The 16,574-nt window shown below is 38.0% G+C and overlaps 1 protein-coding gene across 1 annotated transcript in view; it reads right to left on the reverse strand.

Moving 5' to 3' along the window:
* Nucleotides 1–13,876, reverse strand: part of Alx1 (ALX homeobox 1) — a 21,000-nt gene extending 7,124 nt beyond the window's left edge. The window contains exons 1-3 of the mRNA XM_028783119.1: nt 13,188–13,876; nt 9,992–10,296; nt 7,146–7,274 (exon numbers count right to left, since the gene is read on the reverse strand). Coding sequence (XP_028638952.1) covers nt 7,146–7,274; nt 9,992–10,296; nt 13,188–13,413 — 660 coding nt within the window. The 5' untranslated portion in view covers nt 13,414–13,876. The remainder of the gene's footprint in view (nt 1–7,145; nt 7,275–9,991; nt 10,297–13,187) is intronic.
* Nucleotides 13,877–16,574: the final 2,698 nt, after the last annotated feature.

A 16,574-nucleotide genomic window follows, 5' to 3' on the forward strand; every position in this document is an offset into this window, starting at 1 on the left:
GCCTCTCTGCCTCTCCTCTGCCTCTCCTCTGCCTCTCCTCTGCCTCTCCTCTGCCTCTCCGCCTCTCTGCTTCTGCCTCTGCATCATGAGTGCTTGTATTAATAGCATGGCCCACCATATCTTGTAATTTTATTTATTTTTGAGCTGAATTTTATTTTATTATTTTTAATTATTTGTTGAGATTTTAAAAAATCGTCATTTTCCCTCTTCCCTTTCCTTCCTTCAGCCAGTCCTTGATTTCTCTCAAATACATGATGGCCTCTATTTCTTTACTTATTTTTATGCTTTTACACACACACATACACACACACATACACACACACACGTGATATTTTGTGATATTTTTGAAATAACTTGATTTTGTTTTTAGAAATTTATAATAACAAGCTGGGCAGTGGTGGCGCACACCTTTAATCCAAGCACTTGGGAGGCAGAAGCAGGCGGATTTCTGAGTTAGAGGCCAGCTTAGTCTATAGAGTGAGTTCCAGGACATCCAGGGGTATACAGAGAAACCCTGTCTCAAAAAAAACAAAACAAAACAAAATTAAAAAAAAGAGAGAAATCTATAATAACATGGGGAATAAAAATAGCATTAGACCCACAAGGGCAATATGAGACACCATGCCAAAAGCAGATACACTAATTAAATTAATATGATACAGGTAAAACTTTAAATAAGAAAACTAAACAAAATTCTCATAGTATGAAAATAAAATTCAGGTTTTAATTCATCTTTTCTGGTAGACAAACAAAGCTTTATTTCCTATAGGACTCTTCTCTATTCTTTTAAGAATATATATATATATATATACATATATATATATATATATGTGATCTTTGAATATATATTTGTTACCTATATGCTAATATGTTTATGGTAACATATATACTAATATGTCCTTTCATGTTTTTCTTATGTATTCTTGTAATATATTCAATCAACTGATTTTTTCTTTTTAAGGTATAAAAGAGTTATGAAAAAATAAACCCAATATTATAAAAATGCACACCTACTTATTTTAAGCATTGAAGAAAGGACATGAATCCACATTTAAGATATTTGCAAATCAGTACTCTCCATATAACTTTTTGACCTTATGACACTATGGTTTCTGTTCTTCCTGTAACATTTCATGACTGACCATACCATATTTTATAAAGTGAGAACATTCATTGGCCATATCATATTTTGTTATTTTTCATTACCTCATATGCCAAATATAATTTTGTGATTAATTACTTTAAAATATATTGGTTCGCCTACTTCAAAAATTCTGAAAAGGAGTACAATAAGTGATACGGTGATTACACGTGCATTTGGTAAAACAAACTTAGTGACATCTCTCTCACCAAAGTACACAGAACTCATTCATATTTTTGGTGGTACAAATAAGACGAAACAAATACTTGAAACCTTTTACTGAAACCTTTTGTGAAAACATTTTCTTCATGAGAAGGGGATCATGGTGACTTCAATCTTATGCACCCGAACTTCTAAAGTTACAGTTATTTGGTTGTCCTAGTTTAACCTGGAAAGTGTAGTTAAGGGAATGTGATTTTTTTTCCCTCAAGCCCTTAATTAGTAATTTTACTCTCCCTGGATGAGATTAAATGCTACAATTTTAAAAGAGTGAGGATGTACTTGAAAAAGTAAATATTGGTAACTAATGGCTATAAGGATCACAGCCACTTACAGAGAGCTGGTTGTGTGCAAGGCCCTGTCCTGAGGACTTTGCATAAACTATTTTATTCAGCACTCAAAAATGTCATCGGAACTTTTATTCTCATATCCTAAGTATGGAGAGATGTTCCTAGAAGTTAATTCACTTGCCAAAAATCTGAAAGTGATTAAGCAGTAAAGTCAGGGTTTGAATGCGAACCATATATTAACCCAAGATTTTCTCACGTCCCAGGACTAAGCTCCAAAGACACCAAGTAAGCAAGGGTTTTTATATTCAGAAATCAGTTTAACCCTCCGAATAAAGAAAAAATCATCATCAATTGTCCAATATTTCCTGCATTAGCCTCAGAAATACTTCTAAGCTTGCAAATAAAGACTCAAGAGGAAGTCAGTGAATTTATCAAAAGCACCTGGCTAGTACATAACACAGTGAATGTCCCTGTGATCCAAATGGAGCCTGACTGTGCGAAAACAGCAATCCCTGGAGGAATAAAGGTTGGCAGAAAATGTTCACACCTGAACAGAAAATACTTCCTTCAAATATTGTTTTTAAATACTTTACTTTTCTTAATTATGAATAAATGAGTATCTAATGTTGATAGGTTCGTGCTTACTTTTTAAATCCATGCCTAAAGCCATTTAAGTCTCTAGTTACTCAGGTCTTGTTTCTGTGCAGAGGTGTGTGTGTAACTTAAAATAAACATTACCTAGCTTGTAATCAACCGACAGAGCAGAGGATTTTGTCTATATCACCCATATAACCTTCATGCCTAAAGCAGCAGAAAACGTGTATTTGTTGATAAAATGTAAAGACCATTGAAAAATCAATATGATGAAATGGGGTCTGAAAATCCAGTCTATTAAAGTAGGAAACTGAGGAGGGGTCAGTAGCTTAAACTGAAAGGGTTCCATCTCCTTTACTCATATTTATTTTCCGTTTAATAGTGAAAAATTACTGAAGTAAATCAGTACTCATCATTTACATCTGTTTACTATTTAATAATTTGTTTACTGTCACAGCGATAGAGAGGTGATTTAAAAATGGATCGTATTTTTTAAAGACTACATTGCAAAATAGTACAGAGACCTTAAGTACCACACACTTCACTGACTCTGAGAGGGCTCTGATAGAGGGAGGACTTAAGGTCAAAGACCAAATATTACATGGGTCGGGAATGGGATTCTCATAGACAAACAGCTTTCATGCGAGCAATGAGAATGTATTAAAACAGTCATGTCCTGAGCATCAAATAATTTAGCTGGATCACAACGTTGCCATATCAGTGGGACCTGATATGGTAGGCCAAAGCAATGGACTTTTAAGAGAAAAGATTTGTTTTGTTTTTTAACTATATGAGTGTGTGTGTGTGTGTGTGTGTGTGTGTGTGTGTGCACAGGTGCCCAAATGACTGGTCCTCAGACCTGGTGTCTGGAAATCAATCTCATGCTCTTACTAAGTCAGTTCTCCCACAGAAATCCAATTATCTCTGCTTCCTGAATGTTGGACTAGAGGTGTGTACCATCATGCCTGGCTTTAATATATATGGAGTGGTTAGTTGGTTGGTTGGTTTGTTGACTGGTTGTTTGGCTGGGTTGTTTGTTTGACTGGTTGGTTCATTGTCTGGTTGCTTGTGTGGTTGAGTAGTGTTTCTTGAATTCCAGCTTGCCCTAAAACTCATAGGCTAAATGACTTTGAACTCTTGTTCATTTGGCTTCAATATATTGCTGAGAGCTGGGATTATAGGTACAAACCACATGCTTAGTTTAAACTGTCTTCAGCACATAAAAAAAAAAAATGACCTTATCATATATAGCTCTAGAGACTATTCAACACATCTTGTTCATTAGCAACAAAAGACATTCAAAAAATTTTCAAAGATATATCTTATCACATTCTAAAGAGTTTCAACACTTTTGAAATATTTTACATTATTCTTCAGAAAATTTTTAAAATGGTAGAATTTTTGATTTCCAAAACAGAAAGTCACATTTTAATGTCAAAATTGAGCATTTCATTGAGTACATTTCAAAGACGATATTGTAAAAATAGCCCTTGATGCCTAAGCTCAGAATGTGAACCCAAGTGGATATGTGGCAATAAGGAAGAAATAGGTTTTAAATAATACCTTAGTTGTTCACACTTACTGATATTTCTAGAGTGAAGTTACTACTGCAAAATCATGAAAGCCAGATGAAACACACATTTAAAGCATGTTCCCAGCATTAATTACTGTTTGTGTCCACTATAGACATCTCTCTGCTAAGTACAGTGATTTTCCATACTTCAAAAACTGTATTTTTAAAACTTTTTTCTGTTTTTCTCGTATTTCTGTGCATGTTTTTGCTTCCCTGCCAAATTTTTAATTCTTTATTTCTGCCCTGCCTCCAACATGTTCCAGTTTCCAACATTTCTGTAGTTAATACTTTTCTTCCCGCTGTAATTAGTAACAGTACCAAATTCAATGTCTTATTGCGCTGAGTTGTAGGATGCTATTTCGGTGCCCATTTCTTCCATTGTGTTTCTATTTTCAGGCTGCATGATAGAAAACATTTCCTTTAGGCTGAAGCTTGGAGGACCTAATCTTGACATAATTTTTTTTTCAAAGAAACTAAAAACAGTCTACTCTATACTTTTAAGTGGAAGGAGAATCCTTCCCTGGCTTTTGCCAGGCTTTAGTGTGACATTTGCTTGATTTCAGAATTCCCGACCAGAACAAAATTGAAAAAAATCACTAATACAGGATAGTATGAAACTTTGTTACACTGTTCATTTTATAGGCATTTATCAATTTGACTGTCAAGATAAATTCAGCACTGTTACTCTGTATTCCCATGCTTTAGTATAGCCAATGTATTCAAATATTCAAGCACGTTGGGATTTAAAAGAAAGTGTAAAATTCCCATACTTTATGGAAGTGAAAAAAAAAATAACTCCCGAATGTCCTCCTAGACGTACCATGTTCTCTTCCTGTCTTAGCTGTGAGGCTACCATATTGTGTTAACTGACGCCCAAAGCTTTGAGATGAAGCAAGTCAATGCCAGAATGTTGCTAGTGGGGGGGATGCTCATCAGTGTTGTAGGCCCACAAAAAGATCCTAATTGGTGCCAGACCCTATTCAAAATGCTCTATAAAACAGAAAATAAGGAAGAGGAGCCAAAAATAAGGTAACCAACAGCCAGGAACATAAAATAGAAAGTAGAACCCGGGATCCAAGTGCTATATTCAAAATGAGTGATTTCAGTCAAGAATGATGCAGGAAACTTACTAAGTACAACTGCCTAAATTCTACTAGAAAACAGTTCACAATTTGGCTTCTTTCTCTTCTAAAGTCTGCAGTTAGTAGCTTCAAAAGGATATAAACATAATCTCACTCGTTCACTATTTTACAGGCTTGAGGTACATTCCCTGAACTCCTGAAGTAAACTGTAGATGCTAATATCAGAGCACCCTGTAGAGGCCTTTTTATAATTATGTTTCTGATAATACAACTAGTAAAACTTGAAAAGACTATTGTATGGGTAAGGGACAGTCTAAGGGACAGTCTTTAACTACTATAAACAGAAGCAAAACAAAATGGTCTCAACAGAGTTGTGTGTGTGTGTATGTGTGTGTGTGTAAATGCAACAATAACTGAAGAAGAATACATTGTGAATTTGAAAGTGAGTGGGAGACTTGGGAGGAATTAGAGGAGAAGGCAGGGTGAAGTGATGTGAGTAAAATATTCATGTCTGAAATTTTAATGGATATTTAAATAATGTTTTCAAAAGGAACTTGTGAAATTGAGGCAAAAGTAACACTGGTCAAATGTGGGTTTCATTAGAGTAAATGTATACCTCCTACTTCTGTGCCTCACTTCCTTAATGTGAGAAATGGAGAAAATTAACCCCCATTACATAAGGTTTTCATTTTGTTTAAATAAGTTATTGTATAACTCTGGACAATACATAAGCGTCGTGTAGTAACAAAATCTGTAAGGTATGAAATTTTCTCTTCGATGACGCTGTCAACTGAGAAGAAAAACATATTCATAACATTTTGTTTTGAATTCAACTAAGTGACCCAAAAAATATGAGGTGAATGAAATTTCACTAGCTCTGTGACCATAAGTAGGCAGAAGACAGCCATGCTTTGAACCAGGTAGAAATAAGGTAACTGCTTTGAAGATAAATTTTATAGTACCCGAGATATATTATTGGACGCATGTGGCAATGACTCAAATCATTTCCAAATTACCGACCTATTGAAACCTTCTAGGGAAAAGCCTGAGCCATAGCAGTTGCTTATTGCTTGCCCTGTAAGACAACATTCATGCGTTCATGGCCAATTCCTTAACATAACTAGGCTTGTTTTATTCTAAGTTTTAAGAGGAGGTACCTGAAGTTGGTACTGTCCAGCAATCCTTTTTAATATATAAAATTGCACAACAATTTTAAGTAATTATATGAAAGCAAGAAGTTCCTCAAATCGTTTTTAAAAGGGTTTTCAAAGACAAAATAATACTAGGAAGGAACATCATTCAAGTGCTGAATTTACATTTGAACCGAATGGCTCTTCTCACATTTAGAGCCAAGCTGATCTTGCTACAGAACCATCAAGGTATTTATCCAGGATACACTTCACCTGAGCTTTCTATGGCAACATCTTATAAAACATGTATCAGTAAGTAACAAGGAACAAAACAATGCATAGCTTGCTCCAGACGAGTCCCATGTCCCTTATCAAGCATCAACAATGCAGTTCTAACACCATTACTCCATACCAAGAAAATACAATAGGACAGATTTGTAAGATGATAAAACTCACGCCTAAGTATCACAAAATGTGAAAAATGAAGAAAACATTTATTGATCACAAAGAACACAATGAGAAAATGAAATATCAATACTCTTAAAGATGAAAAATATTTCTTACCTTAATTTTTAAAATTGTCTTGTAAGATCATAAAATACTAAATATGCTCTTGAAAGAATGAGTGATATCAAATGTGGAAAAAAAAGGTTGGCAAAAGAATAAAGTTTGGAAGCAGAGTTGAGCATTTAAAGGTCACATTTAACATCAGTAGCTTGCATGTTGCACAAAATTATGGTCACAAATTTTATGACAGGCAACATACTGTTTTAAATTAATGAAGCAAATTAGCCTGAATACTTAAAGTTCATAGTGAAATTAAGGCATATCATTAAATGCTAATTCTTTTTTCCCCTTTTCCCTTTCTTTTTCTTTTTTGCAGGCCCAAAAGACCCAGACCACGAAATATTTATCAGTAACTGGCTCTTAAAGAAAAATAGTAAAAATAAATAAATCATTTAGTAAATCAAAAATTTGTTAAATATGGAAAAAGTTTTCTGAATTCTAGATTTTCACTCCTTACTATTGTAGTGGGTCTAATAAACCCTAAGCTCACCCTCTGAATCAAGCCACACCCACTGTCCCCATGTGAGCATTCTGTGTCATGGACCATACCTGTGGATAGCTGTCAGTCCTTGGTAAAACTGATATGTCGTACGTGGCAGCAAAATGGCTTTTAGCTTGCTGTATTTGGCCGTAACGTTCTCTTTTTCTCCACTTGGCCCTTCGATTTTGAAACCAAACCTGGTATATTTTTTTTTCCAAAGAACATAATTTTAGCAGAAGAACATTTCATCAAACAAACTTGACATTCAAATTTTCAAGTCAGAAAGGAAAATCAAGCGAATGACAGTTAACAAAGTAAAAAAAAAAAAAGAAAAGAAAAACCAAATTTCTATACATCCAAACTGGATCCACGTGTTTTGCTTTCTCTTGAATTCTGATGGTACATCTGTGAGGCAACATAACTTAATAGAAAGAACCCGGCCTTCAGACAATTCGTGTGTGTTCATATATATCTGTGTATTTATTTGTGGGAAATAAAAATGTGTACATTTGTAAATATGATCATCCTGTTGTCATTGTTATTCATCCTCTAGATGGATGCAGTGAGTTAGAGAGACAATATGGTACCATGCTCTCTTTCATCCAATTCACAACACAATTATCATCTTTGTTTCTCGACACAATTATCATCTTTGTCTATCCACAAATTATCGTTAAAGGGTGTGAAAAGCTGAGGACTCTTCTGAGACATATTTAAACTTAAATAATCCTTCTAAAAATAAAAAAGTGGTATGTTATCTAAAATCGCTGGCAGGTAAAATTCCTTGATTCCTTAGACATAGCAAATTAAGATTATAAAATTATCTGTTATTAGACTTGACAGCTAAACTTCTGCTTGAAGTTAAACTGTGGTTTAAAACACATTACTATATTTACTACATACAGTTAAAAATCACTTATTAATAGTAAAATAAGTGAGCAGATGGTGCCAAGTGTCACGAATGACTGAATCAATATCCCTCTACCCAAATCATTAAGCTTTCCTTCATGATTTAAAAAGAGAAAGAGAAAATTATATTTAATATGGAAGCTTTAATATTTTTGAGTAAGCACCACCTGGGAAGTATTCAGAAATTGCTCATTTCTCTTTACACAATTATATTAAGATTGGAATTCAAGTACAGACAAATATAAATTGCAGAAATCTTTTCATTAAACTTTACTTGAAACTTGTGAATATATTTTAAATAGTAAATCCTAATTTTGTATATTTTATCTCATCCCAACTTTTGCTGATTATTAATATACAGCTCAAGGCCTACGCATATGTAGCAATTTTAACGTTACTCTTTGAAAAGTTTTCTGAAATTAAAGCAAGACGTTAAGAAACTACCTGTTAAGTATCGTTCTCAAGTTATATTGCTTGTATGAAATATTGAACCCAGCTTCCAGGGATGGAGCCAACAACATCAGAACACACATTTTCCTACAATCTACACAGAGAGGCACAAAAAGTATTCTGGAAGTTATGTCTTTTTAAAATGAGTGTGGATTTCTGCCCTCCTGTAAAATGCATGAAAGAGAACAACCTGCATTAACATGGGTCAGGTTGGTTTCTCTACGTGTCCTTGAACAGATATTAATCTTCACTGAAGGGGAAACATGGAAGGAACAGCTGATCCGTCTGCATGTAAACATATTTTTCTATGGTTACAAGTATAACTAATTTAAATAATAGACATGGGACAAAAAACACATGCAGGCCTGGTGTTAATACTAGGCGATTCTAGTCTTCTTCCTTAGTGCGAACTTCCTACGTATTATTTTGCTGAACTGTGATAGAATTTCCATTTGCTTCAAGAAAGTCAAGCATAAGCTGCTGCCTGTCATCCCAAATCACCATGTGTGGTCAGTAATGACAAATGGGCAGTACATCCAAACTAATTATTAACAAAAGGAAAGAAAACACAATTTATTCATCTTTCTATCATAGTAGTGTATGAAATAGGGAATTCAACAATTTCCAACTTAAAGCAAAGCGATAAAAGTAAATGAAAAAACTCCTTTCTTTTGATTTATTACTGCCTTTCAAATTTGTACTTTTTACTTGACAACTAATAAAGTGTAATTTTAAAATATCAGCTCTAGGCACAATAAAATACTGCTGAGAATGAATGCAGTATTTTATCTATAAATCTTTTTCTTTTTAGTTTTTTTTTAAGAAATTAGATTCATTGAACCTTTGGTTTAATTATTTGACTAAACAATTTATAAATATAGTCAAGGGCATACACAATTACTTAATACTTAAACTGCATTATTACTATTTATGCTGAACTACATTTATATATAATTACCTAGATCTTTAAAATTAAATTTAGCATATATGCTGAAGTGGTTGTGCCTAAAAAACTCTAAATGAGCCATTTTATGTATCTTCAATTTTATTAGTAAAAATAACTTATGATATATTTATATATACATTATATATGTTAACTATTAATAGTTTATGTTCTTATTTTATTTTCCATTGTAATAATTCCAACTGAGATAAAACTATAGATCTATGAGATTGTATATAAATAATTTGCAAATAACTGGTATATAATCTAAAAAATAAAATCCCAATAGTTGAAAATCAAACAAAAGGTAAATTAAATATATTTATTTATTAAGGAAAGATAAGTTCAAGGCTTTTTTTTAAATCAGAGGTATGCTAATTTTGTTCTTTTTAATTACTTCATTATTAACCTTGTGAAATATCTCCTGTCCCTATACTTCATGAGTGGTCAAAACTTTTGCAAGTATAGAGAAATTTTAATTGGCCAATTTGCTCATGCGTTACTTTGGTACAAGTCTTAGCTGATAATGCTTCTTCCTTTATGACAATATACAAGTATTCAGTTATTCTAACACTATCCCTCCCAGAAAGGCCCTTGTCTTTTGGTGCCTACCTGGACTCTGGCCTCAGTGAGTTCTGTTCTCAGTGCAAGTTGTTCTCTAACATATACATCCGGGTAATGGGTTTTTTGGAAGACCTTCTCCAGTTCCTCCAGCTGCAAACTGGTGAAGGTAGTTCGGTGTCTCCTCTTTTTGCTGCTGGATACATTGCTGTCACATTTGTCCCCGAGTTCATCCAGTTCGCTCTTCTCTGGCATCCCTTTCACAGGAGACATCCTGAGATTGTTGCAGCTGTCCATTGCTCGATTCAGCTCGGTGTGGAGGGGCTGTCCTTCTACTTTGGTGATCCCATAGTTCACTGTACCCAGGGAGGAGAACAGCAATTCTCAGGATGGTGAAACACACTTTGATGAAGTAATTAGTGTGAAATAATTTAGAGCATCAGGAAATAGAGCGGCTAATAATTTATTTTGTCAGTATTAATTCTATCATCACATGATATGCAATTCATTATTAATTCACTGTGGATCGGGTTTAAAAAGAATTCTAAATGTGTACATGGACTCATGACCTGCCAACGTCCACAGATCTATTTTATATGACTAATGTACATTTATGCATCAAATTAAAATAGGCAAGTGAAAATTTGCTCCAGACTTAAAAAAAACTAAACAACCCTGACTTTTTTTTTTAATATGGATGTACAAAACTTATAGCATATACTTTTTTTACATATGACAAAATTAAACAACTCCTAGTTTTCAGGAAAAAAATTTATTTCAACTTTAAATATTATCTCTCTCCCAATATTAAATCTCCATCCTCTTACAACAGGAAGCTGAGCAGAGAGTCATTGCAGTGAGATACGATTCCCTCTACATTTTACACATTCTAGTTCAATGAGTTACTCATGTCTGAATTTAAATTTTCTTCAAAAAGAGATATACTAATTTTTAAAATTCTTATCAAGTTCTGAAAGTATCTTTTAATAGAAAGGTATAAGATTTAAATACACTTCTTTACATTACAAACACCTCACTTTCCTTGAATACTTTATACTTTCGTTTAACGAGTGTATAGTTAGGACAAAAAGAAAATTATTGTTTACTCTAGGAATGCTCAGAAATGAAAATACAAAAATAGGATAAAATTTAAAACGGCATCTTGTACTCTGTCAAGAGTTATTGGATTTTTAATAATTAACTTGAGATCGGAGTTTTTAAGCTTGCAATAAGACACGAAACGTATTGCATCTTAAAAATTTACAGACGGATAGAATGAACATAAGGAAACTGGGCAGTTTGGGCTTCATTTATGTTGCCGTTGTTGTTCTGTAAGAAAAACAAAATCTACCCTACCAGAACAGTGATTTCCAAGGATTAATCCGCACTAGCTTTATTTGCTTCTTTAAAAGAGGGTGGGGGTGTCCTGGGGGAGTGGGATTTCCTTTTATGCGTTTGGAGAACTTTTAATGTATTCCACGAATACATTGAACTTTATTGTCTACATAACTTACACTGCACATCGATTTCATACAAAGGAAGATGTGCCGTAAGATTAAATGTGAAGAAGGCTATGACTGATGAACAATAAGGTTTTGTCTTCCCTGACAAGAGTTAAAACCGGGAACTGCGGCAATTAGAGGGGGGAGGGGAAGCCGCAAAGACGCTGGGGGCAGGTCTGAAGAAAGACCGGCTTTTTCTCCAACTTAGCCGGTAACCATCGATGCTCATTCTATTCCATATTCCCCTGTTAAAATTCTTCCAAGAACAGTGAGATGAACATTTAAAAGTTAATGAAGCGCTCCAAACCAATCACCCAGCATTTCTCCTGTTTCCTTTTTCCCGACAATGTAAAACACGGTGGGGTTTAATCTAGCAATCAATGCAGGCCACTACAAAATCATTTGTAAAAATTCTGTCAGTTCCAATAACTTCAGGCACGTATCCAAGAGTGCCGAAAACACTTGCGACCGCCGACATGTATCCAAGAAGCCAAAAAGTTCTTGTATGTAATATTGGTTGCTCCAATCTAGCCAAGCAAACGATTGACTAAAAACGCTTATTTTGTTATGTGCATTTATTTTTGTTCTAAAGGTACGAGTCAAAAGTCAGCCTCCGCACTGAATAAAACGAGTAGAATGTGAGATTCATTTAAAATCTGTATACAGAGGATTTAGCGAATGAGCTACGGAGCTTGCCAGATTTTTGAACCTCCATTAAAATAGGGGGCGGTGGCTTGTTGTAAATATTTCACACTTAATTCGTTTGTTGTTTTAAAGCGACCGGCTCCTTACAGCTTAAGGGTGGAGTATACACTACGATAAGGAAAAGTCCTCTTGGAATCATAAACCTGTTTTAACTGTCGGGATGTGAAATGATAGGGTTTGCACTGGGTTACGAGATAGAAAAAGATAGATGGTTTGTTTTGATAACATTTTGACTTGGAGATAGTCTGGCATTCAAAGTTGAAGATTCTGACCAGAAGCATTCCGAAAGGCTCGTTAGGTGACATTTTATGTGGAGGAAGAAAAACAGACAATGCAGAATCCGCAAGTGAGTGATTTTTTTTTTTTTAATCCGGAATGCTTTGCCCAAAGCTAAAGTGACTATATGTTTGACCAGAACGGATATTTGCTCATTACAAACGCAATATAGAAAGAAAGAAAATCGGCAGGAACTTTAAGTTCATACGAGCTAATATATAGCAACAGAAATACACCATCTTTACAATAAAAATGTCGTCACTCCTGGGACAATAAAAACAGTTTCGTAGCTTCCCATATACTCACTCACACATAAAAGAGATCCAAGATTTTGGTTTTCCTGACCACTGTGACATCTAGTGATGGATTTCACATCCTCGCGCCCCGGCATCCCGGCGGGTTCACAGCAGAGGCGCGGTATTTTAACTCAATTATGACCTATTTAGAGCCCTGTTAACCTACACCGGGGTCCTGGTCAGAGCCTTCATGTCCAGTTGTGAATTCTATACAAAAGCGATATAGAATCAGGCAGGATTTAGTTCTGGACCCAAGCTAGTTGCCGGAGTACCAAAGTTCGCGGCGCCGGGTCCCCAGCAATCTGAATTTCTTTTCCCACATTTCTTTATTCCGACCCGCACCGCACGTCACTTCGGGGAAGGACGACTGTGGCAGGGGCTCAATTTGGAGCCCCGGCCAGGCCGCTGGGGAGTAGAGATAAGGATGGGGTTGGGGGTTGGAGCCCAGCTGGGGTCCTGGTGACTTACCGCTGCTGTCCTGACAGGGCGAGGTCCTGTCCAGACGCACGTGATGCTCAGCTCGCGGCAGCGGCCCGAAGGCCTGCACGCATTTGCCAGCCGTCGCTTTGCCGTAAAAGGACTCATTGTCCAGCGTCTCCATAACGTGCTCCAACGCGCCTCCTGTGCCCATGTAAAAGTCACTATTTTTACTTGGCGGGCTCTTAAGGGCAAACTTCTCGCTCAGAAACTCCATAATCCTGGAAGGCTGTCCGCGAGCTCTCCGGGGCGCGCAGAGCTGGAGGGCGCGGAGGGAGGAGGGAGCAGTGGGCGGGAGGAGGGAGGGTCAGAGAGGAGGGAAGGGGAAGCGAGCCCCGAGACTCCAGGAGCTACCCAGCTCCTAGACTCTTAATACGTCCCGGCTGCCGAAGGGGCACCCGAAGTTGCTTTTATATCTTGAAACTCAGTTGGGCTCCTCCGGCAACCTCCCAGTCCTAATGAATATGAAAATAGGCAGGGACTAACTCCACCCCAGGGCCCCCTCCTCCCCCACACCACCCCCACCTTCCCTCCTTACCCAGGGTAGGGCGCGTCCCGGCCTAGTTCAGACAGACAGTTCCATTTCAGACAAATGCCAGGAGAGACAAGGACACCCAGAATCGTAGTCGCCTCAACAGTGGACTGGCACTGCAGAGGAGCCTGGTGAGAACGCAGAGTGGTTAACCCTCCACTCCCAGAGGTCTGCCGGGCCTTGCCCCCTCCACCCCCCACTCCCCAACACCCGCTGTCCACCCCGCCCCCACCCCAGCCACTCACTCCCAGAAGATTTAGAGGCATCTTAAGAACTTGAAAGGAAGTATTGCTCTAAAGAGCTTTTATTTCGTGCGTAAATCGTTTACGTGGAAGATCCACATTAATCTGAGCCCAAGAAGCCGGATACAGCGGCGGCTTGCTGGAGGTAAAGGGGCTGAGGTTGCCTCTAACCCAAAAGGCTGGCGTCGTGGCGGCCGCAGCGCTCGCCCTTTGCAAGGCCCTGGCCTTCGCGTTTGTTGTCGGATGCGGAGTGTGGCTGTAGTGGCATCTAACGGGAATAGAAGGTTGAGGAAGAATCTTTGAAAAGATTTCATTTTACCAAATACCAACCAATAACCACCTCTGCCTTTAGTTCACGGATCATTAGGATAAAATTTATTATTGTTGTTGTTATTATTATTATTGAAAATTCACAGAGACAAGTGTCCCCGAAATCTCTTTCTTAGTGGAGATCAGAAGGACTCATCACACAAAGTAGTGTTGAGGGGATGAATGCCTTCAGAATGTTTTAACAAAAGTTGTATTATGTGCAGGTTTCAAGAGTTGGGGCGGTGCCTTCGAAAAGGGTGTTAGGGAAGCTAGTGGCTCCGCCGAGTGGGGTTGGACTCGCGGTTGCGGACCCAAAACCTTTGGTCCATCTAAAGGGGATGCTAGGGAAGGTAAAACAGTGCCTTAGAGATGAAAACCATTCTGCTTGGCCTTGTGCCCCGCTTCAGCTTCTGTGGAGCCCGAGGCGTCTGATGGGGGGGGGGGGGGAAGAGTTCCTTGCCTTGGGCACACACAAGAAGCCATTTGCCAAGCTTACAAATTTGGTGAAACTCCCCTACAAATTGAGGATGAGGGAAGTCTCTGCTCACCGATCCTGACAGAACTTTCCTTTCTCATCACAGAGGCCTTCCACAAAGCGGCTGGCGCTTTTCTCCAGACTACATTGCCAATTACACCAGAACCTTAGACACTTCGAGTATCCCTGCTGCTGTGGGTGGCCTAGCCCTATTCAGCCGGGTGTCTGTCCACTAGGGCTCGGAAATTTCCACGTTGTTCTTCGTCCTCGGTCCACAGGTGAGATCCTCTTTGACACCCGACCTGGCCTCAGCTTGAGAACAAACGTGATTCCAGGCACAGTGTACAGCAGAACTGCTTCTTAGCACTGCCTCAAAGTCGGGGTTGGCAGTGAAAATGAAGATTCCATCTGACAGGACCCGAGAAGAAGTGTCAGGAGCAGCAGCCGTGTTCACCCCCGCGGTGGTCGACCACAGTTCCCCCAAGAAGGGACCCTTGCTGAGCTCCCACCAATTGACACTGTTCTACCTTTTCATTGGAGCTATTATATTTTTCATTGTTTTCTCCGGAGCAGTGCAATAGCACCAGCAGCGAACTGACAAACCTCCAAGAGTGGGAGGTTTGGGGGGCTGGGGGGTTATAGAAAAGCAGGGACTGTCCGGTGCTCTAGCTGAAGGGGACCCAGGGCTTCAAGCTAAGCACTCTCCGCAGTGCGAAGCAGAGTTTTCTCCACCTTCCCTGGGGTGGCCTCAAAGTGCTGAGGTAAAGCCCAGGAAATGTGTGCTTCCAGAGAGAGATGCTGTGTTCTTCTGGACCCTGTATCACATTGTTCCTTGTGGAAGGTAGACTAAGGTAGCCACTCACTCCTTGTTGGCTTGGTTATTTTGCACCATCTCACCTCTACCTTTTCAATCTATCTTACCTCTCAGTATTCTGCAAGTCTGCTTTACCCTAATAAACGCGAGAAAGAGGAAAGAGCAAACGTTCGATGGGTTCGATGGGTCTTTCAAATAGTCACAGCGGCAAGCCCTCCTATTACTGATGAAGAAACTATGCAGAGAATTTCTAGTTATAAACTTAGCTATGTCACGGAGCTATGTCAGTTTGTTTATAAATATGCGTTTTAGGAGCCCCAAATTCCCTGAAAAACATTCGGTGTCTTTTAAATCAAAGACATATGAGACAAGCTCTTCAGCACTTGTATAATAGAGGTCCGACTAGAGGGAAACTTCAGTGTAGTCCAGGCCAACTGCTGCTTAGGAAGCTGTTTCCACCCCATTACCCAACTTTTGACCAGTGGTTTAAGGGGTGGGGTCCAAGGTGTCATCCACCCACTTCAGATCCCGGAAAACCTCCTGAAAATTCAAATCTATTACACGGAACCCCTTTGTGTTTTGTGACATGTAACCGCATGTGCCCATAATAAAGGCAACAGTTAATGGCAAACTCCCATAACGAATGCATAATCTGCAGGTTTTGGCAAGAAGCTGGGTCTTTGGTTGCCAAGAGTTGCATTAAATAGATTTTGAGGGCTTGAGATAGAGTTTGTAGTAATGACACAACCCTAACCACTAGAGCATTAATATTAAATTTAAAATATTAATTAAGACATTAATAATTGGACGGTTTCTGGAAGTCACAAGGAAATGGACTCCACTGGGAGATCATTTCACCTGGGTTGTGTTGGCCTGATATTTTGGGCCATAACACTGAAATAGACTCAAATACTTTGATGAATGCACTCTCTCTCTCTCTCTCTCTCTCTCTCTCTCTCTATATATATATATATATATATATATATATATATATATATATATATAT

The sequence above is a fragment of the Grammomys surdaster genome, unplaced genomic scaffold, assembly GCF_004785775.1.
Source record: "Grammomys surdaster isolate TR1022 unplaced genomic scaffold, NIH_TR_1.0 958, whole genome shotgun sequence".
Classification (NCBI taxonomy): domain Eukaryota; kingdom Metazoa; phylum Chordata; class Mammalia; order Rodentia; family Muridae; genus Grammomys; species Grammomys surdaster.